General features: G+C 44.0%; 2 protein-coding genes across 2 annotated transcripts; one reads left to right on the top strand and one right to left on the bottom strand.

The window, feature by feature from the left end:
* Positions 1-2737: 2737 nt before the first annotated feature.
* Positions 2738-4761, top strand: gadd45gip1 (growth arrest and DNA-damage-inducible, gamma interacting protein 1). The gene is made up of 2 exons (XM_061224113.1): positions 2738-3213; positions 4354-4761. The coding sequence occupies exons 1-2, from the start codon at positions 2816-2818 to the stop codon at positions 4643-4645; spliced, it is 690 nt and encodes a 229-aa protein (XP_061080097.1). The 5' UTR covers positions 2738-2815; the 3' UTR covers positions 4646-4761.
* A 649-nt stretch (positions 4762-5410) lies between these two features.
* Positions 5411-21642, bottom strand: LOC133114592 (tetratricopeptide repeat protein 39A-like). The gene is made up of 18 exons (XM_061224112.1): positions 21064-21642; positions 19283-19387; positions 18279-18410; positions 16531-16589; positions 15553-15620; positions 14878-14942; positions 14458-14557; positions 14145-14210; positions 12838-12946; positions 12443-12510; positions 11586-11645; positions 10983-11144; positions 10412-10503; positions 9509-9629; positions 9148-9259; positions 8460-8574; positions 7169-7285; positions 5411-6204 (listed from the first exon to the last, which is right to left on the bottom strand). The coding sequence occupies exons 1-18, from the start codon at positions 21099-21101 to the stop codon at positions 6093-6095; spliced, it is 1701 nt and encodes a 566-aa protein (XP_061080096.1). The 5' UTR covers positions 21102-21642; the 3' UTR covers positions 5411-6092.
* Positions 21643-22124: the final 482 nt, after the last annotated feature.

The following is a 22124-nucleotide window of genomic DNA, read 5'->3' as shown; positions in this document are numbered from 1 at the left end:
GGTAGTTTCATTCATTCGTCAGCTGAAACAGAACCACACGAAGGGAAACGCAAAGTAGAGTCGCAATGGCCAATCGTCTGGTTGCATCACCAAATAAGCCGTATATATTTGACCTGTTCAGAGGTGAACTAAGCCCGCCTGTCTACCATGAAGTCTGCAGTTGTGTGTTATAGGCGCTCCCGCAAGTCAGTCGCTTTATTCACAAGCCCTCTATCACAATGACATATACACTTATACACAGAATATCAAAACATCGAGATACCAACTTTGAAACAAGCTGTATTTGCAGAGTTCTTAAAAGCAAGCCTAAAGTGGAGCGATTTTCACACAGAAAGTCCAGACATATTAACTTTGTTTCTTAGTCCTGGTGTAAAATCCAGCTAAAACTAGCTTGAAATACCAGCTGTTCAAAACATAGTTGGACCAGCTCAAGCTACATGTCAGAATGTAGCTTGAGCTGGTGGAACTGGTTAACCAGCTACCAGCTGTTTCAAAACATAGCTTTAGCGTTTTTTTCTTTCAGCAGGGAGTAAGAACAAAAATTGTTTACTTACCATACAGGTTGGCAAGGTAATTTTCTAATTAATTATCATGAACCACTAAACTTAGGTGGCTAGAAAGTGATTATCCTGACTTTTGGTGCTGCTCTTAGTGTTGTGAGATAACTAAAAACTGTAAACTTTTTTTCTTTTTTCTTTTTTTTCTCTGCTACATAAGGACTGTGTTTTCTTCCCCAACAGGGAAGGATTATTGAATTATTTATTTTAGCCTTTTATGGAACATCAGGGCTCATTACCGAATGTTTTGAAGAAATCTTGTACCCATACTTGGGTTCGTATCATTCCAGATTTTAAGTGCACACTGATTCCCATTTTAAATGCATTTTGAATTTGAACCTCACTAATGAGATTGATGCTTTTAAACTTTGCGTGCTGTAGACAAATTTTGTTATGTTGTGCTTAATCGTTTTGAATACAATTGTGCTGTTATACAATCTGGGCGGCATGGATGGTGCAGTGGGTAGCACTGCCGCCTCACAGCAAGGAGGTCCTGGGTTCGAATCCCCGTCAGCCGGGGCCTCTCTGTGTGGAGTTTGCATGTTCTCCCCGTGTCTGCGTGGGTTTCCTCTGGGTACTCCGGTTTTCTCCCACAGTCCAAAGACATACAGGTTAGGCTGATTGGAGAGTCTAAATTGCCCATTGGTGTGTGAGTGAATGGTGTGTGTGCCCTGCGATGGACTGGCGACCTGTCCAGGGTGTATTCCTGCCTTTCGCCCAATGTATGCTGGGATAGGCTCCAGCCCCCTGCGACCCTGTTCAGGATAAGCGGGTTCAGATAATGGATGGATGGATGTTATACATTCTTGACAAGAGTGGTTTCTGTGTTTTGGATTTTTGTTTCATATAATTACATATTATGGTTTGTTGGTTCCGTTGGCTCTCATCACACATCAGTGACCCCCTACAGGTCGAATAGGCACCTGCCTACAATAATTACCATTTAGGCAATTCTGCCTACTGAGCTACATAGCGTCAACTCACTGTGTGAGACTTGTGAACTTTGGAGTGATGTGTGACATTCCATGGCTTGTATGAGATTGTGTGTTTATCCGCGCTCTCCCCAGTGTGTTGCCACGGTTGTAGCAAAGGTGGCTGATTAACATGTGTGCATTCCAGACTGGTGAGTAACAGGGAGAGAAGCATAGAAAGTGGGATGCAACATGTGGCTCAATGAAAAATAAGGGATTAGTTTAGGAAAAAAAAAAAAGTTTAAAATACGAATAAAAGCAGTTTGTTAGTTGTTTTTTTTTACCTTCTTTAGAATTATATTTTGTCATTTCTAACATATTTATTTTCAGCAAATTTTATTTATATATTTTAATTAGGAATCATACGATGACATCAGTCACAAATGTCATACGGGATAACAGATGCATTTTCAAAATATTTCTTTTTTTGCTTTTATTACCACTCAGTAACTAGTTGATACTAAACAGGTATGTAGTGCTCAGGAAATAAAACATGTACTACTATTTATTTAATTTTTTTAAAATTGCACTTGCTGTAGATTACTAGTCAATGTGTTCAAGTCTCTTCCATAAAACGTGTCTTCCAGTCTGGAAAATGTCTGAAAATGCTTTCTAGTACATTGCACCACACTGTTGGTAAATCATTTTAAATTAAGAACCTTCAAATGCTTTTTAGGTATATCCAGTATGACACGATTTTGCGACAGTGTACCCGTAAGTAAAAAGGCAAAATAAAAAACATTTTAACAGACTTTTACCACAGAAGTGTCTTTATGATGACACTTCCTATTTAATGACTTATCAATATAAAACATCCTTAAATTTCTAATTCTCTCAATAGTTATTCATATAACGTAACTCATAGGATAGTATTGTTTTTTCATGCATTTTTTTTACTTGGGACATTTTATGACAAGTGTTTTCCACATATTCGTGCTCTTCCTGTAATACTACATAGGCCTATTAATACTCTTATAATGCATGCAAGTACACCATCCGTATTCCATCAAATTTCTCCCTGTTCTTGCAATGCCAGCACATTGGATTTAATGCATGTTTTATCTTGCAAACACACAAAAACATGATGTCGTCACGTTTTAGTTTGACGTAACGGCCAATTGTGAGAGAGAAAGTGCTCAGTAAAAATAAATAAATAAATAAAGGCTCATTCAGATAGCTACTGTAGGGGAACAGAGCTTTGAAGAAAAAACAAACTGGCGATACATTGGCCGCCTATGACAACAGAAGGGGTCCTTTAACTGACAGGCCCCACACGACCGAGGAAAAATGGCGGCCTCCGTCCTTTGCAGGAGGTTGGCATTGTCTGGGGTTCTCAGAGGGGTTTCTGTCACGAAATCCTTAAGTCCTGGTATATCACAATGTGGCTCCTTATTACAGACTGCAAACTACAACCCAAAGCCTCTAAAATTAAATCTTAATGATCTTTACATCCCAGACAAGGGGAGCGAGAAGACTCCAGAATGGCAAAAGACAACTCGATATGACCGCAAGCTGTTCGGACGGTACGGTTCGGCCTCCGGAATTGATACAGCAAAATTATGGCCTAGGTCGGGTGAGTTGGGAGCGTTGATTGCTGAGGAGAAAGAATGGCATCCGTCACTGGAGGAAATATTGGCGAACGTAACCGCAAAGAAAAATGAGGAGGAGAAGAAACGTCTGATCAGGTAACAGAGTAACGCAGTGTTACTTGGCAGCGGGCATCATATTTGTTGTTGTAGCTCATGAATCTGTTGAGAATTCCTTGTTTGGTTGCAAGTCAACGTTAGCCATTCAACTTTTTTATTTTAACCAACGTAACGTTAAACTCGCCGTGTTTCGAACAGAACACGGGGAAGCAGCCACTTCCACCAGAAGTTGACGTCCGTTCAATGGTAGATTTACCTCCTGTGGAGCTTTATGATTATGGTTGCTTATTGACTAGCTCAGATACTAAAACATTGATGTGACATAGACCAATATTTATAGAGAAAACGACAAATAAGTGCACAGCGTCCCTGTGTTCGACCGTGACTGCGTCAGCAATAGGTTCTCAACCAGAATGTCACTGTATGCTGAAATGGATCGTTTGACTCGTACCAAGTTTTTATGAAAAGGGAAGGAATTATTACTTTACTACTTTACACCAATTAGGATGTATAAGTATGGTGCCACAACATTTATTATGTGATTTTGTTGTGAAGTGTCTCGTCGGTAGTCACTAAGCCTCAAGTTTGGACTTTACATTTTCTAAAACTGGACCTTGGGATTTCTCAGCTCACTGGCTCATGCTAGTTTGAATATGAGATCATATGATGGAAAAACTTACCAGTGACAGTGATCCGAGCCTACTAATATTGTAAATCCACCTTGCTCAGTCTTTGTGTTTCTTCTCTCGGATGCCGGGTAATTTTTGGCAAACAAAAAAATGACTTCTCTCCAGATCAGCTTGATTTGAGCAGCCCTGAACTGCACAGAAATTAAGCATAATGATTCTGTATTATCGCTGTATTTATATGCGTTGTAGCTGACATGAGATTTAAAGAAACAATACTTTTGGTTTGGGCGGAAAAACACATGAAGTTGCATCTGACTGGTTGTCCTCCAGCATAGCGGATGAGTAAAGGTCGCATGATTTGTGACCTGTATTAACAACGGTCCACGGGGTTATAGTTGTGATGCCCTTCGCTTTCCTGTGCTATGATGTTGGTTTAAATGAACTTACTATGTCAGTCTGAGTTTTAACTGGCTATGTACATGGTATGGATATCCTGCATATCCCTGCTCAATTCGCTTACATGCAGCTGGCTGCTTCCACTGTATTTCAGAGAGAAACGGATTGCCACTAATATGGCAAACATGCCCAAGATGGTGGCGGCTTGGCGGCGGGAAAAAAGCGAAGTGAAAGCGAAGAAGAAAGAAGAGAAAGCCCGACGGGACTTGCTGCTCGCTGAGGCCAGAGCGCGTTACGGCTACGCGTTGGACCCGCGTAGTACCAAATTCAAGGAGATGCTGAGTGAAATCGAAAAGGAGGACGCAAAGAAAAGGAAAGTACTAAAACGCAGGAAGAAAGAAGAGCAACGGGCTGCGGCAACCGTTACGGCTGCTCCTACAACCTAGTGTTAATATAGATACGATTGAGATGACTTGGGAAGGGTTTTGTAAAAAAAAAAAAAAAAAACCCCATCATTGTCATGTTTCTTTATATACATGTAATTAAAGTATACTTCACTTTCTCCTTCCATTTCAACAACTCCCTGTTGAAACACCCTTGCATCAGGGCTGTCCTTAGTACTGGGTTTAATAATCACTAGCGTAATGTCATATTGTTCAGTTTCTCAACCTCAAAGCTACAATTAATTTGAACTTGAATTGATCTCTTGAGGAAACCCAAATCCTTACTTCCAAGTGTGTGAAACATCAGTTCTGGAGGGCAGCACTGGTGGTTTTCAGTTCGTTTCACCACAAGTGATTTAAGTAATCGAGCGGTTGAAGCAGTGCTCAACTCTGGTCCTGGAGGTCTGGTCTGCATGTGGTTTTTGTTCCAATTACCTTGGTGTTAGTTTTCCAACAACTCTAAAATCCATATTGGTCCAGTCCTGTATATGAAGATCTTCAGGTCGCCTACCCTTGCAGTCTGCAGGCGTAGTTGGTGTTCATGCAAATGTCAGATCAAGATACGATGTTCTTGCTCTGCTTGCTTATTTTATGATGGGGCCAAACACTGCTCTCAATATCATGGATACAGGGCTTACCATCTGATTAGATAAACATAAATCTGCCCCTCAACAGTCTGTAATAGCAAATGCATGCACAGATATACTGTACAGTAATAAGTGCTGAAGTGTATAGCCGTTGCATCTATAAATGAACAACAGAGACAGATACAAGTTAATTCTGTGTACATAACACACAGATGAATTTATTATACAAACAAGGAATTAAGATTTTTTTCTCGCTCACTGTGTTATGTAGATAAAAGATCATGAATAAATATTAATATAAAATGACAAGAACTGGGCTACTTCCACATTATTCCATCATACCTTCAGTATGCCATCATAGAAACATGATTATTTACTAGCACCTTAGGTGAATTAATGGAACATCCTTCAAATAATAGCAAAGTAGTATTTTCAGGCCACTAATGGTATTCAGTACAGTGCAAGCACACTGCCATATTTTCACTGCTGTTTATCCCAAGACCGATTAGTTAGTCCCTGCATATGGTTCTGTGTAATGTGTATGATTAAGAACTTGGAACAAAAGTCTGCAATTTTAAAGAAATTAACTGACCGTAACCTCAAACATAACGGTTACATGTGCTTTCCATGAATTACAATTGGACCAACAAAAAAAATAAAAATCTGATTAACTATGAGCAACAAAGTGTTGGTGCACCGGAATGGCTGTCCGTACAGTGGCTGTGGCTTTGAAACGCAAGCTGTTCTGTTTCTGTGGCAGTCTCTCATTGGGCACAGTTGTGTCAGTCACTGGAAGTGTGCTGGGCAGTGCTGAGAGTCGCCCGGGGGCTGTGATGTGGGTTGGGTCTCAGGGCGGACGTTCATCACAGGTATGTGCCCTCATCTGTGTCGGTGGTGTCAGCCTGTAGCTTGGAGAGAGCGGCATGGATTCTGAACTGGGTGCGCGACTCCATGGAGTACTCCTTGTAGCTGTTCCTGGAGTGGGGGGGGGGAATTGAGGCAGTTGATCTATGGTCCATAAATCATTGGGAATGGGGTATGTAAATGGTAAAATGGTAAATGGTTCGCATTTATATAGCACCTTTATCCAAAGCGCTGTACAATTGATGCTTCTCATTCACCCATTCATACAAACACTCACACACCGACGGCGATTGGCTGCCAAGCAAGGCTCCGACCAGCTCGTCAGGAGCATTTGGGGGTTAGGAGTCTTGCTCAGGGACACTTCGACACAGCCCGGGCGGGGCGTTGAACCGGCAACCCTCCGACTGCCAGACGACAGCTCTTACTGCCGGAGCCATGTCGCCCCATGATGGTACATGACAGGCTTGGGGTTTATTGGACATTGAAATTAATTTAAATGGAATCACCCCCCCCCCCATGCAGACGACAACATATGCAGCAACAGTCCAGACTTGTGTGGCTGTGTGGAGCTGGCTGTGCTTTTGCAGACTGACTGAGCACAATAAGACACTCAGCAGGCTTAGGAGATGCTCGCTCTCCCCCCCTATGCATGGGCTCGTGAAAAGGGAAGCTGATTCGGCTCCACCACTAAGCGTGTAATCTGACCCTGATTCATACAAAGTATTGCTGCATTACCCTAATAACACAAGAACATCGGCACATGGATGGCAAAAAATATATATACATTTTAATTATTATTTTATTTACTTCCCATTTTGACTGCAATTGTACCATTGACTTTACATTAAAAAACGTGTCTGAATGACCTATACTGGACCCACTAGGGCCCAATACCAAAAAAAAAAAAAAAAAATCCCTTTGGCCGCATCCACAACATGCGCTTCTGCAGTCAGAGCCGACCCAGGGTACATCCCAGTACTAATAAAAATGTATTCTCCGTTCCCCCAGTCCTCTCTGACTGCGAAAGTGCATGTTGTGGATGCGGCCAGACGAGGGCGCTGTAGGCAGGACTCACTTGGCTTTCTGCAGCAGTTTGACAGCCTGCTCCCTGCGGCCCTGGTCTATGTATAGCAGGCTGAGCTCCAGCAGGGCGTTGGGCACCAGGTAGTGGTCAAACCTAATCTTCTTCTCACTGCAGAGGGGGAAGGGAAACCGCTCATCACAAGCAATCCTTTCAAATCAGAAAGAAATGAATACTGCAATACACACCTGTCTGCTCGCTCTACAAAAGAATGCGTATGTAAAAAAACGGGTTTATATATTATACATTTATTATTTTTTACTTGCATTTGAATTGTGTTTAAATGCAAGTTTGTGCACTATTAAGAGAATTGGAAATGTTCATATAAATATGAATGCATACCACAGTAGCATTACTCCATTTTGTGAAAAGTGGCAGGACAAAGGAAAGAGCAGATACCTAAATAACCCTGCACGCCCCTCCTATACTGCAGTTTGATTGAATCAACCCTTCATTTGATGTAATGGCAGTATCAGGGATGAGCTTCATTTGCAGACATGTAAACACATTGTTAAAGGGATCGTTCGCTGGAGTTGTAGAGAGTTTCAGTTTACATTTTCAGTGTACAGATTGATGAAAGGAATTTTTTTTTTTAAAATGTAATGAAAGGTTTTTTGCTTTACACCACAAGCCCGTGATTGTCCTATACCAGCAATTTTTCTGACAATCTAATATATTCATCATTGCCCACAAGAACCGTCTAGGCCAATTGAAAACGTACACAAAAACTGATCACAATATTAGAAAACATATTATGGTGGCACAATGTTGGCTTATGTGTACTTTGTGTTGTCCTGGCTTCTCTTTTTCCAGTACATCTTTTTATTTATTTTTTTATAGACCCACCACGATATATAATACTAAAATACATACTGCCAAGACACAATGTAGAATCTATTAATCTGCATGAAAGCTTGTGGTTGTAGGCAGAAATGAAATTAAAAGAGGAAATCACTTCCTTTATAGTAATATTGAAGCAATGAGTATTTTAGCAGGACTGACATACGATTCTGAAAAAGTGTGGAAAAGAAGCATTGAGTTGGATACGACAGTCGTGAGAAATAAATTCAGATACAACAGATGCAAAGCAGCAAATACTATTAAATAGGGGACCTTACGATTTTTCAGCTTGTGGACTGGCAGTTCCAAGTCTCAAAGCCTCAGGGACTGCCAGTAATTGCAAGGTCATGCATTTCATTGTGACTAACTCATTGCTGGGGACTGGCGGCCATGTTGTTTGCAGTGGAGTATCATAAAGAACGGTTGTAAATGTTGATCCCCTCACCTTCTGTACACCTTGTCGAAGCAGTCCTCTGCTGCCTGAGTCTGCCCCTGATTTTTTAGGCACAGTCCCTTCAACAGCTGAATCACACAGTGGTCATCTACGTTATACTCATTCACTGTGGGGGAAACAGCGGTCAGTATATGACAGCCATGAAATATTGAAAAGGAATTGGCAAGCGGCATGATTTAGCATTTTTGAATGACCATCAATTTTTTTCTGAACAGTATTTTGAAAATCAGAGTTCATAATCTGAAATTAGACAGAAGCTTGTGTTAAATAACAAAGATGATGCTCCAAAATCGACACAAGTTCCAATTTCCAGTCGCAAGTTTTTGGGTGCCGCCTCCCCCCCTTTTCTAAGAGCCAATAACTCTAGAAGGGCAAATCCAATGAGCAATGAGGCTAATGTTGTGCATGTTCTCAATTGAATATAGAAAGAACATTAACACAAAGTTTGAGCAAAACTGAATTTGTCACCCCCTCTCCTCCCCCCCCCCCCCCCTCACCACCTCTGGTTGATTTATCACAGAATGACCCTGAGTGAAACAGGAAGGAGAACTAAAATTAAGCAGGTCACTTCCTGTAGCAGAGTAATTTGACTGAAAATGGCTGTGTGTAAAGCAGTGGCGAGTCAGTCCCGCGGTCAGGCTGGAAGTTTTCAACAGGAGATGCCTTCAGGGTGCAGTACCGGGGTTATCATGCAGGGTGCGCTCTGCTTCCACCAGAGTCTCCATCATTCCCATGGTCAGCTCAGGCCTCTTGCTTATCATGGTGAAACCGTTCCACATGTACATCATTTCCTGCAGTGTGGACACATTCCACAAGCAGTCAGACCTGCCCCAAACTCTACATGACAATATTTTTGTTTGGAATTGAATGAAAGTGTGGTCAATTGTTCATGAAAGAATGTGAATTAAATTTCCTCGGGATGAATAAAGTATCAATCTATCTATCGAATAAAGTGTGAAACTGGAAACGTGCTGTGGTCTTATGAACAGGCGACGGAGGCCGGCTTTGAGCCGCTGGCTCAGTGTGGAGAGCAGTCGTACCAGCACAGGCACCGGGAGCCTGACGGGGCTGGAGGCCTTGTAGCGCCTGGCCTTGCGGATGGCAAACTTCTCCGTGGGAGGAGACTTCCCGGCGATCTTCTGCTTGAAGGAGGGCACCCGTCTGAAGGGCAGAAGCTTACTCCAAACACATCCTACACACAATACTGTTCCACACGCACTGCCATGTACACCCCACACACGCCCTTTCACACACAAACCAACCATGTACACCCCACCCCATCCAAACACACACGCCTCATGCACTCCCCTAATACCAATACTCTAATACGCCCCTAAAGCCCAGTCTCCACCAAACAGCTGAGACGATATGAGACAGGACTATAGAAATCTCAGAACGTCCATGTTTAAATCTCGGAACGTCCGCAGGTATGGACTAGGCAGTCCACACCAAAACGCAGAGTAAACAAATAAACGACCGTTTCCACGACAACCAGTTATCTAACGTGAAATCGGTAATTGTTCTAAAACTCTGGGCTTAAGACTTGACATGCTCAGTTTTCGAAACGCTGTTCTAAAACTGAACAGTTCACACTGATAAAACTTTCTCCTCAAGTCGTTCGTCTCATCTCGTTTTTGGCTGGAGACTATTAATACCAATACTCTAATACTCTATAATCTATACTCACCTAATACCATTACTCTATACTTTCCTAATACCAATACTCTAATACTCCCATAATACCAATACTCTAATACTCCCCTAATACCAATACTCTACTCTATACTCCTAATACCAGTACTCTTATACTCCCCTAATCCCAATACTCTATACTCCTAATACCAATACTCTGTACTCTAATACTCCCCTATTACCAACACTCCCCTAATACTCGCACACAGCCCCGCGGTGGGGTCTCAGAGTCACTCCGGTGGGTAGCACACCTGAAGAGCTCCACCTCATTGTCTCCAAACGGCCGGGCCTCCTCCGGTGGCAGCATGCTGAGGAAGGCGGCCTTCATGTACACGTACATGGCCTGGAGGAAAGACACACACGCATACGCATGCACACATACATCCCTGCCACGTCTGCTCTCAAACCAGGCTAGCACACGTGTCCTCTCCACCAGCCAGAGGAGCATTACAGTCACCACCCAACTTAACCCTTTAAAGTGCAATTACAGTCGAGATCATCTGTAAATGTGTTTGTATGCCTGCTTCATAATGGTATATCTACTTTATAATGCTATATTGGCCCTGCCCTAATGTGATTTCAGGGTACCTCTGTGTCATACAGATGTCAATCAGATATCCAGTCAAGAATCTGTGTTGACGGCTCCCACAAATTTGTTGGTTTAATTTTTGGTAAGGTTAATTTTCAAAGTCGTAAAAGCCATCTGTCACGGATCAATGCTATACGGATTTTACTTATTTCCCCCTGAAGAGCACCCAGAATGTATCATCACTGGTCGTGTGACACTTCCTACATTCAGTATCCACTGCAGCCAACCCTCACCTTGGACCAACGGCTCTCCTGGCTGAGCAGGTCTGCGTAGAAGTAGGCCATCTTCCAGATGCGTTTGTAAGTGAAGCACCACATCAGCTCCCAGTAGCACATGTGGTGGAACTGCTTCCAGGCCTGCTGGGCCCTGCAGCCATCTTCAAACAGCGCCACCGCCTGGAAGGAAGGGCCATGGCATCACTACACAGGAAAAGTCTCGCAGACAGATAAGACTCATTTACCCCTGTGTGCATGTGTATACAGGGACTATTACATAAAAACATTTTCCATTTAATACAATTTTGAAGGATATAAAAACATACACATGGAAAACAAAATTAATTGAACTACTGCTACAAAATACTTCTGTAAGACATCATGTACAAATGTCCTCATACATTTTGACTTACAGTATAGCAACACATTTAGTAAGCTCCTATATTATTTTTATTAGGCCTTAAAAGTGGCTATTGCCTTGGAGAAAGCTCACAGTCAAGTCACAAGTGTATTTCTCAGCATAGTTCCACAGAAGTCCTGGAGAGAAAACTGACTAGCAGCATGAGCAATAGATGTAGCTCTTACTGAAACTGAACAACTGAACCAAACTGTGAGGCTCACCTCGTCAATGTTCCCTTTGATCTCCTCCGCCCGTCCTGCAAAGAACAGGAATATAGCACCCTGCGGGGGGGCAGAGACCTTGTATTAATCACCAATGTGTTTCGCTGCGCCAGTTTTCCTGGCAGATCTATGTTGTCTAAGTTTACACACACACACTGCCCAAAAGCACAGCTGTGTGCATAATGGATGCCTGGTGTATGTCCAAGCTCAAAGGTAGGGCAGTAGCATAGACTTTCTGCCACTGGGTGAATTCAGCAGAACCATGTTCTTGGTTGTGTGAGTGTGCTTGTGTACAGTATGTCTGTAGGACCGCCTGTAGCGTAGTGGTTAACTGACTGGGACCCGCAAGGTCAGTGGTTCGATCCCTGGTGTAGCCACAATAAGATCCGCACAGCTGTTGGCCCTTAACCGAGCATTGCTCCAGGGGAGGATTGTCTCCTGCTTAGTCTAATCAACTGTGCATTGCTTTGGATAAGAGTGTCTGCCAAATGCCATTAATGTCATGTGATGTTTGTGTGTATGTATTCATGTGAGAGTGTACGTGTGTGTGTTTGTAAGAGCACAGGTATGTGTATGCCCGTGTGTGTGTGTGTGCTTGTATGTATGTGCGGGTGTGCTTGTACGCATGTGCGGGTATGTGTGGGTGTGTGTGTGTGTGTGTGTGTGTGTGCTTGTACGTATGTGCCGGTATGCGTGTGTGCGTGTGTGTGTGTGCGTGTGTGTGTGTGCTTGTACGTATGTGCGGGTATGAGTGCGTGTGTGTGTGTGTGTGTGTGTGTGTGCGTGCGTGCGTGTGTGCGTGTATGTGTGCGCGTGTGTGTGTGTGTGTGTGTGCAGCAGACGGTGATGTCACGCACGTGCGGGTATCGGACCCGGAATGGCTTCAGCAGCCTCTCTGCGTCAGTCACTTCCCCCTCACCGGTCCCTACGGGGGAGAGAGGAGAAAACACAGGGTCAGCTTCAGCACATAACTCAGGGTCCTTCCGTTAATGTCACCAACGGCACAGTAAGATGACATGTATCCCACACATAAGGGAAGTGTGCATTTTTTTTGTGAGATGTATGGGGGTTAACACACGATACCACAATGGCGGTGTTGTGTCTTTGTGAGATGCATTGGGGTTAACACACGATACCACAATGGCGGTGTTGTGTCTTTGTGAGATGCATTGGGGTTAACACACGATACCACAATGGCGGTGTTGTGTCTTTGTGAGATGCATTGGGGTTGGAGTGGCCTGTGGGACATTACCCAGGATGAAGGACAGGAAGGTGTAGTGACACAGGAGCAGTAGGGCACACAGCATGGAGCGCAGGTTCAGAGAAGTGGCTCCCTCCTGCAGCTGAGACAGCCCGTATTCCTGCACAGGGAGAGGCAGAAAATTGTGCGCTCAAAATGATGCACAATTTGTATTTCATTTTATTTGTTTACATTGCAGGGACAACGCGCATCATTTCGTCACAAACAACATTTGTGTATATGTGCCAGAGTTGCGGGGGAAGGCTAGTTTTCATCTGTAGTCCCTGGGCTACATGTTTTGTTTGTGGGAGGAATCCGGAGCACCCAGAGGAACCCATGTGAACACGGGGTGAACATGCAACCTCCACGCAGAGAGGATTGGGCCGGCTGGGAGTCGACCCCACAACCTCCTCCTTATGACAGCGCTACCCACAGCGCCACCATGCTGCCCAATGGCATGCACACAAGGAAGTGCATGAACAGAGAATATTTTCTTGGGCAAAGATATCATGTAAAATGTACAAGGGCACATCCTGTCTATAAGACCGAACATTTCTACAAACTGGGTCGGTATAAGAGAACAAAGTGCTATAAATATACACTCAGTGGGAACTTTATTAGGTAGACCAGTACACCAGGTTGTTAATGCAAATATTTATTCAGCCAATCATGAGGCAGCAACTAAATGAATAAAAGCATACCGATATGGTCAAGAGGTTCAGCTGTTGTTCAGACCAAATGTCAGAATGGGGAATAAATTACTTTGACCGTGGAATGATTGTTGGTGGCAGAGAGGGTAGTTTGAGTATCTCAGAAACTGCTGATTTCCTGTGATTTACATGCACAACAGTCTCTAGGGTTTGCAGAGAATAGTGCAAAACAGCTACAGATGCCTTTGGATAGGCTACAGCAGCAGAAGACCAATAAGTCTAATAAGTCTAAAAATAAAAATAAGTCTAATAAATACCAAATAAAGTGCTCAGTGAGTGTATATAATCCTATACAGTAGAACTTCACAGAACCAGTGACCTTTGCTGGATTTAAAATTATTTGTCTGCTTCTCACTTCCATCCAACAGGGAATTTTGTCCTGGTGCTTTCTTGGTAGGCTACTCTGCAGTTGCTAAGTTCCTTAAACCTTTCAAATCATTAAAACATTTTTTTTAGTGTCACTCGTTTGCGTTTTGCAGTGGCCATTTTATATTAATGGAATACTTCCGATTCCATACCCTGTCAGGTTGACCGGACTTGGTTGGCTGTAAGAGGCCACACTCCTGTACATAGATACAGGTCCATACTGATTGGGATTCAGTAGCATACCTTATCTCCAGAGAATCCAGCAAACTCCAGAAGTCTGAGAATCCGGGGAGGAAACAGAGACAGAGTCTGGGAGAATACAAAAGTGATGAATTATGGGAGTCTGACTGACCACAGACCCCCAATACAGAATGAAGTTCTAAAGTTCATACAGTAACCCGTACCCTTAACCCTGCATTGCTCTAGGGGAGAATTGTCTCCTGCTTAGTCTAATAAACAGTACGTCGCTCTGGATAAGAGCGTCTGCCAAATGCCTGTAATGTAATGTAATGTAATACACATTAAAATACTGTATTAATGTACTTCTGGGGCATACCAAGTTGAAAGCTCCAATCCCGAAGGACACCCCTCCCTCCAAGTGAAGGTGGTTGGGTCCTCTGAGTGAGTGGTGAGCCTGAATTAAAGCGTGGAGCTCCCTGAAAAAAAACCCCACAGGAGACAAAAGGTCAAAATGTCAAAGCAAACACCAGCAGCACACAGCAGGTAATCATTCTAAAACAATGATTAAAAACTGGATTAAACCATTTGTGTCAGAAAAGTCCACAACCAGGGCCAGCAAATACTGTAGATTTGCACTTCGCTGTGATCTTGACATGTGTTTTTTCATTAAATAAATTCTATTGAAAAGGTTTTTTTTGTTTGTTTTTTTCCCCAACCATTGGTCACCGGCCCTCACAAACAAAGGCAGTCTGTTTTTGACTCCAGCCATTGCAGGCTCTCATTCCTGGACTCGTACTTATAAATCAGGTAGCTGCTGCGTATTTTGATTCCTCCTTTAATGAAATTCACCATGTTTTCATCCTGAAGGAAGAAATAAAACAATCTAAGGAAGACTTGTTGTGAAAGAGAGAGAAAAAAAAAAGTTGTTTCATCAATTTCGCTAAGAAGCCAAATCTAGCCTTACATGCATAGAAGGTAAATGAACAGCATTGCTCAAACACAGAGACAAGAAGTGCTCGGTGAGACGGAGAAAACATTTCTAGACCTTTCCTTCAAGGATAAGGTGTGCCATGTTCATCCCAGTAAAGAGTCTGAACGGTTTCCCATTGACCGTTTCCACGTATTGTTGAATTACTGTCCAGTTAGACAGAGGGAAGGAACACTTCCCATCCTCAAGAGCCGCAGGGTCCGTTGGCGTTCTCGTACCTTGACCCTTAATTGCCTAATTGAAATAATCTTTTGGAGTTAAAGTCACTTCAGAGGCCCTTTGCTTTAAATCTGTCACTAACCGAATCTGCGGCTTAATCCCTCAGTACATTAACCCACACTGCCCAACCCTGAGTTTGATCCAAAGAGCTGGCCAGGAGATCTGCCTCAGTGTGAGAAATGCAAACCGATAAGCAGGGGTATCTCACGCATTGCTATGGGTCCACCTCTGTGGTGTAACAGCTCTCATTTCATTTCAACTCACCTGCAAAAACGTGAGGGCGGCTCTATGGAGTAAGCACTCGGCATAGCACACTTCAGCATGAAGCTGCTCTGTGAGGGAGGACACACACACACACACAAACACACACACACACACACACACACACACACACACACACACACACATATATATACACACATACCCATACCCACACACACACACACACACACACATACATACCCACACACACACACACAAATCAAAAACATGATCGAACAACCCACAAGGATAAATACACGTCTAAATTGAAATTAATGTTAAAAAAAATGTTGTTCCTCCCCCATTTTGTAATGCATAATCATATCTGCAGGCGTGCAGACTCTGAAAAGCAGGGAGCAAACTGCTGCTTCATCCCACTGCAGTCCCCCGAGCTGCCCACCCATTGGCCCAGAGGACAACAGTCCTCCCACAGCTGACTGCAGGACCCCAGCCCACCACAGGGGTCACTCTTGAGCAGGGCAGTCTGTAGCGTACTGGTTAAGGTACATCACTGGGCCCCACGAGGTTGGCGGTTCGATCCCCGGTGTAGCCACAATAAGATCCGCACAGCCGTTGGGCCCTTGAGCAAGGGCCCTTAACCCCGCATTGCACCAGGGGAGGATTGTCTCCTGCTTAGTCTCATCAACTGTAAGTCGCTTTGGATAAAAGCGTCAGCCGAATGAGCAGTGACACAGGAAGCTGAAACACTCCCAGGGCCTGGCAGGAGGCCATAGCACTGGCCCGGGCCGGGCATGCTTTTACTCCAGACTGTGGGGAGCGTCACAGGAACAGGGGATTTAGGTGCATGCACCACCTGACATCCCCAGGGTGCTGGAATATAATGAATTAAACGGGCTGGATGTACGGGCTGGTATCAATGACAATGCTATTATCCACAATGCACCTCTGCTACTTCAGCCTAAGAATACATGCAGGCTCCAGCAGTGCTGAGCAGTGACTACCCAGCTACGCAATCTCTACCTTCTGTGAGGGCGTCTGCAGATGATTTACTGGACAAGCTCAGGGACTTCCTCCTGAACCTGGAGAAACACAAACACACCACATTGGCGGAAATGTTAATTAGGGTCTGTGACATGACTTACCACCTCAGTGCAAGAGGGTACACAAAAAAAAAAAAAACAGCAAAAAAGAAATACATTAAAAATAAAAATAAAATATGGGTTAATCAGGGGGCAACAGGCCACTACTCCTATACGGTCAAAGTCTTCAAAGTCTTGGGAGATGGGTGTTTGCTAAAGGATGGTAAGGAAACTGGAAGTACAGGAGTTTGCCATTCTTTTACAAGACTTTCAACACAAAGAATGTGCCCTGCTATAGTTTGTATACATTGGAGGAAAACAACGTACAAACGGAAATGGCTACCTCGGCCTGCCGGAAGGCTCATCCTGGTAAAGCTCTGTTCCCCAGCATGGATTGACCCCATGGTCTGGTATTAGAAGTACCACTAGTGTGTCTCAGTTGGCTAGGATGACAATGACCCATCCCACACCAGTGATGAAACCCATTGGCAGATCAGATGTTTGCAGTACGCCCGCTGAGCTGCACAAGAAGTACCTTCACCTCTATATCTGTGACAGCCCGTCTTAACCACAGTATGAGAAGGAGTGGCAGTGACATCACATGCTTTGGTGAAGAGCGCGTACTTGTGGGATGAGGATCATAGTGTGACCATGATGATTTGGCATTTCAAATTAAGAAAAGGGAGGGGGGGGTTAAAAAGTGAACAACCAAACCGGTGTGTGAAGGCGAAGTTCAACGGACCAGCCGCCACTGGTAATAACAAAGCCCAGTAGACCCTGTGGGTCTTCAGGGAGCAGTGCTAGTCATCCCCGCTGTAAACCATGATGGCCCTTGGCAAGAGCACCAATTTCATCTCAAATTCCACAATAAGAGTTCAGCAACCGGACCCTGATAAACATGTTCATGGCATGTTCACATTCATGAAATGGCGGAACAGGATATGTGTGGCTCAGAGCTGGGCGGATGGTACACAGAGACAGACTGTACAGCCTTGAAACATGACACCCGCATTGTGTACTGAACAGAGGACTGCACGAACACACGAGTGGTGGATGCTAAGGCTAAAGAATGCAGAGAAGACACAGGGCCCGGGTATGAATCATTCTCCCAGCTTCCACACCATGTGACCAACACTGATAGGACTGTGAAAGCAAATAGACACACTAGAACAAACACCACAAAACCACAGGCAAGGGCTTGGGAGTTTTTATGTGGTTCTCTCAGTGGCTTCTGCACTCATTGGGGGGCTACAGGGGGGTTGGTAAGAAGCCTGGTCCTGGAGAACCACATGGTCTGTGGGACCTTGTTTTTTTTTCCCCTTGAAATGAGCAAACCCTTCTCACGGGGTTTGCCCAATACGCAGAACACTCCGTTGCATTTTGAAAGTGTGGTCTATGGGTGGTGCAATAACCTCACCAGGACCCTGTTCGGCAGGCTTCACGCCAGCAGTGTAAAGCTGGCTAATTCTGAGAGATATGCATTTAGAGCCCATTCAATACAACGGTTTCATTTTCCAACAATGGAATTATACCACAGACACTGGTCAACTCCATTTTCCTCTCAGTCCCCTGCATTTATCCAAGGGTTGTGTGTGTTTGTGTGCATGTGTGTATGGGCACCCACTGAACTGAATGCGCGTCAGCACGTATAGGTGTGTGTGTTGAGCGTGTGTGTGAAGCTGGTCCCACCTCTGGCAGACCTCCTGGGCACTCTTCATGGTGTTCCCAGCCTGGACGATGTCATCGTGCTGGAACGTCATCATGGCCTGCATCTCCAGCACCGTGGCGTATATGAGCGCATGGTACATGCTCTCGTTCACACTGAAACAAGGCGAACGCACGCGTTCATCTCTGAAGCAAACTACAGGTTTGTGCTATGATGGTATAACAGCACAACAATACTGTGAGTGGATTGGACATCAACGATAAACTGACATCTGGTTTTTGGTAGTACACAAAGATCATGGTGCCAGGGCCCTCCGTGCTTTCAGTGTAGCTCAGAAGAGGTTAAAGTGCTGCCACACACCGTGCGCTATGCTGAAGGAAAGATGATGCACTTAAGCATTGAAGAAGAGAGAAAACATTTTAATCTCCCCCCCCCCATCCCTTATTTTGCCCTGCCTCTCCTCCTTCCACACATCTCCCCTCCTGCTTCATTTCGACACCACCCCCAGGTGGCCTTCATCACCCTGTCACTCCCTCTCCCTCTGTTTCCCTCTCTCTCCTTCTCTCAGTTCCACCCTAGTGTAAACTGGGCCACTGGGCGTCAGCTTGGGCAAACAAGCCACATCCTGGTCCTGGATGACAGGAGGGAGCAGGCCGCAATTTCTCTCTCTTTCTCTACACACACACACACACACACACCGAACACTACACACCATACACACACCTAACAGGAGTCACACACCAAACGGCACACATCGCAAGCTCTCCCGGAGTATGCTGCAGTGTAGAAGTGTTCCTAGGCTCCCTGATGAGTGGCGTCTCAGGAGTGCAGGAACTTCAGCTTGAGCGATGTCTGTGCATGTGCTCTCAATGTGAACCGTTGCAAAGTCAATGTTGCGGACTACATTTCCCACGGTCACCGTCAAATGTCGTGTAATGAATTTATCATACCCATTATGCAGGGATGGATGTTGGGAAAGGGGAGAGGAGATTTGAGGAGATGAAGAGTACGGGGGGGTTGCTCTCACCGAGGCCGTAGCTTGTCCAGACTCTCAGAGAAGTGATTGTTGAGGAAGAGATCCACCGCCTCCATGCATTCTTCCAGACAGGCCTGCAGGCTGATCTGTGAGGAGCTGTAGAGGAGACAACTCTATACCTCCTGATGTCTGATAGCACTCTATACCTAAATGGTAAATTGTTGGCATTTATATAGCGCCTTCATCCAAAGCGCTGTACAATTGATGCTTCTCATTCACCCATTCATACACACACTCACACACCGACGGCAATTGGCTGCCATGCAAGGCGCCGACCAGCTCGTCATTTGGGGGTTAGGCGTCTTACTCAGGGACACTTCGACACAGCCCGGGCGGGGGATCGAACCGGCAACCCTCCAACTGCCAGACGACTGCTCTTACTGCCTGAGTCATGTCGCCCCAAGGCGACATGAGCAGAATCAGTTTACAATATCAGCTACAACGTCCCCAAGGCATCACAGGAAGTACCGTCTTATATTACATATTATTTGGCTGACGCTTTCATCCAAAGCGACTTATTTGATTTTAGACTAAGCAGGAGACAATCCTCCCCTGGAGCAATGCAAAATTATGCCTTGCTCAAGGGCCCAATGGCTGTGTGGATCTTATTGTGGCTACACCGGCTCAAACCACCGACCACCGACCACTACGGTACAGGCCACCCTATCACAAAAGCATCATGGGATCTGTAGTCCAAACAAACCCAAAATCCCATGCAACATGGGACTGGATATTTGTAAAAGGACGTAGCATGAAGTAACCACACATAGGCCTGAATGCTTGCATTGGCACATGCTGCAAGGTACATGCTACATATATGTTCATCAGTAAAATTCTAGGTGCACTTGAGCGGGGAATGCACTGGACACCTGGCACAGATGACATTTCACAGACACTGAACCGTGAACTGTTCAGAGGCTCAGACATCGCTGAAGTGGGCCCTGGGGCAGGGGAAATCTAATCACGACTGTGCTGGTCTGGCACAGAAACCCAGCTTTATGACCAACTTAGCCAACTCAGCTCATACCAAGCTAGACCAGCTCAATTTTTTTTTTTTTATGCTGGTCAAGCTGGCACAGAGGGATTGTACAGCAGCGCACAGTTACAGATACTTTGCGCATGAAACATGTAGGTAAAATAATGGAAGTAAATACATTTCATTCAGTAAATGTTGCTCATTTGTAATTCTTAATATAGGCTGGACTCAATTTGACCGGGTAAAAAAGTCGTAATTTGTACAGGCCACCGCATAGTGAGGCAATTATGTTAAACACCTGCTCTATTTTCTTGTTCCATAAGTGTCTTAAGATAAAGTAGGACTAACACACCTTTGACAGCAGAATTCTTTCACAGTAAACGTATCGCGGACACGGACGTACAGGAAGGTGATGTTAAAATGAAGATTAAAATTCAATAAAACTTGAAGCATAGTTTCTTGAACGTTTCTAGTGAAAAAAAAACATTTGAGGCTATGAAAGACAATGTCAGAATTAAAGCACATATCTTGCTACATCTAACATAAAATCTGATCACAAACGTAGTGTTCGGCCTAATAAACGCAGTGGAATTCTAAGCCAAGATGGGTCATTTTTGTCGTATTTTTAATATAAAAATATAAAATATTTTGGTTAAATCTACGTTAAAGAATTAACAATAGCTTCCAGAAATCAACCATGTAGTTTAACACTGATAATTTAACCAGCTCGTCGTTAGTAACATGAGAATATGGATCTACTCAAAGCAGTCCCATATGTTCGCCAATTGCTACTTACTCATCGGGAGCAGGTGCATCTTTTCCGTTATGGGACATTTCTTTCTTTTTCCTGCGACTTTGTCCAAACACGTACCAGAAAGGCGCAGGGGACAGCCAAGGCGAAAAGTAAAATAAATAAAACCCGTCGTAAGCCAAAGTAATCCCAAAAATGCTTAATTTTAATTAGCATTAAGTCTTTTTTAAGTCGGCCAACAGAAATAGTTTTCCCAAAAACTGGAATCCACCGTTGCTGAAATCTGGCTTTGTCAGAGACGTGTGCATTAATCTGTGAAATTTGATCAAATTAAATACTGCGGTATCCAAATGAAGAACTTGCACGCAGAAACTACCGAACCAGCCACTTCCTTAGGGGAGTGAGCCCTTGCAGTGGGCAAGGAGTTGACTCCACCTTACTAATCAACGCAGGAATACTGCCACGCAGACAACCAACAACCCACTAGTTTTATCTGATGTTTTTTGCGTTTCAATAGTTTGAATAATTATTTATATCAGGCAGCTGCCAATTCAGTTCACTTGGTTACTTTCTGTTCAGATCGGGGTTGTTTTCCGCGGTGACAACGCGCCTCTGAACTGGGGAGATAGCTACAGTTTGGATATCTCCACGTGCACAATTTGGAATTGTTTATTATTGGCCCAGAATTATCACATGGGTTAGCACGCCAACCACTATAGTTTGCATATTTTGTAAAAGCAATCCGAGTTACTGTCTGTGCGTTCCTGATCGACTTTCATGTTCTATTTGAGGACATGAATAATTAGCTGTAGCTCAGTTCACTATAAAATAAATCAAATAAATAAACAAAGGAATAAACAAATAGAAATAAAAAAATAAATACATGAATAACTCACCATCATCATACATTTGCTTGGTGTGTTTCCCGGGATTAGTACACCCTAAACAATAAAAGACAGCATAGCCTAATTGCATAATTACAAATCAAATTCGTCGATACGATTAAAATTCAGAAACATTAATTAATGATCTAATACACAATAATCAAAAACTATTTGCATTCATTGGGCCAGGAATTAGCGAAAACAAGATATACTGTAGGCTAC

This window comes from Conger conger, chromosome 16 (genome assembly GCF_963514075.1).
Source record: "Conger conger chromosome 16, fConCon1.1, whole genome shotgun sequence".
In the NCBI taxonomy this organism is placed as follows: domain Eukaryota; kingdom Metazoa; phylum Chordata; class Actinopteri; order Anguilliformes; family Congridae; genus Conger; species Conger conger.
Note: the sequence above shows the minus strand (reverse complement) of the source record. Positions and strands in the feature narration are given on the sequence as shown.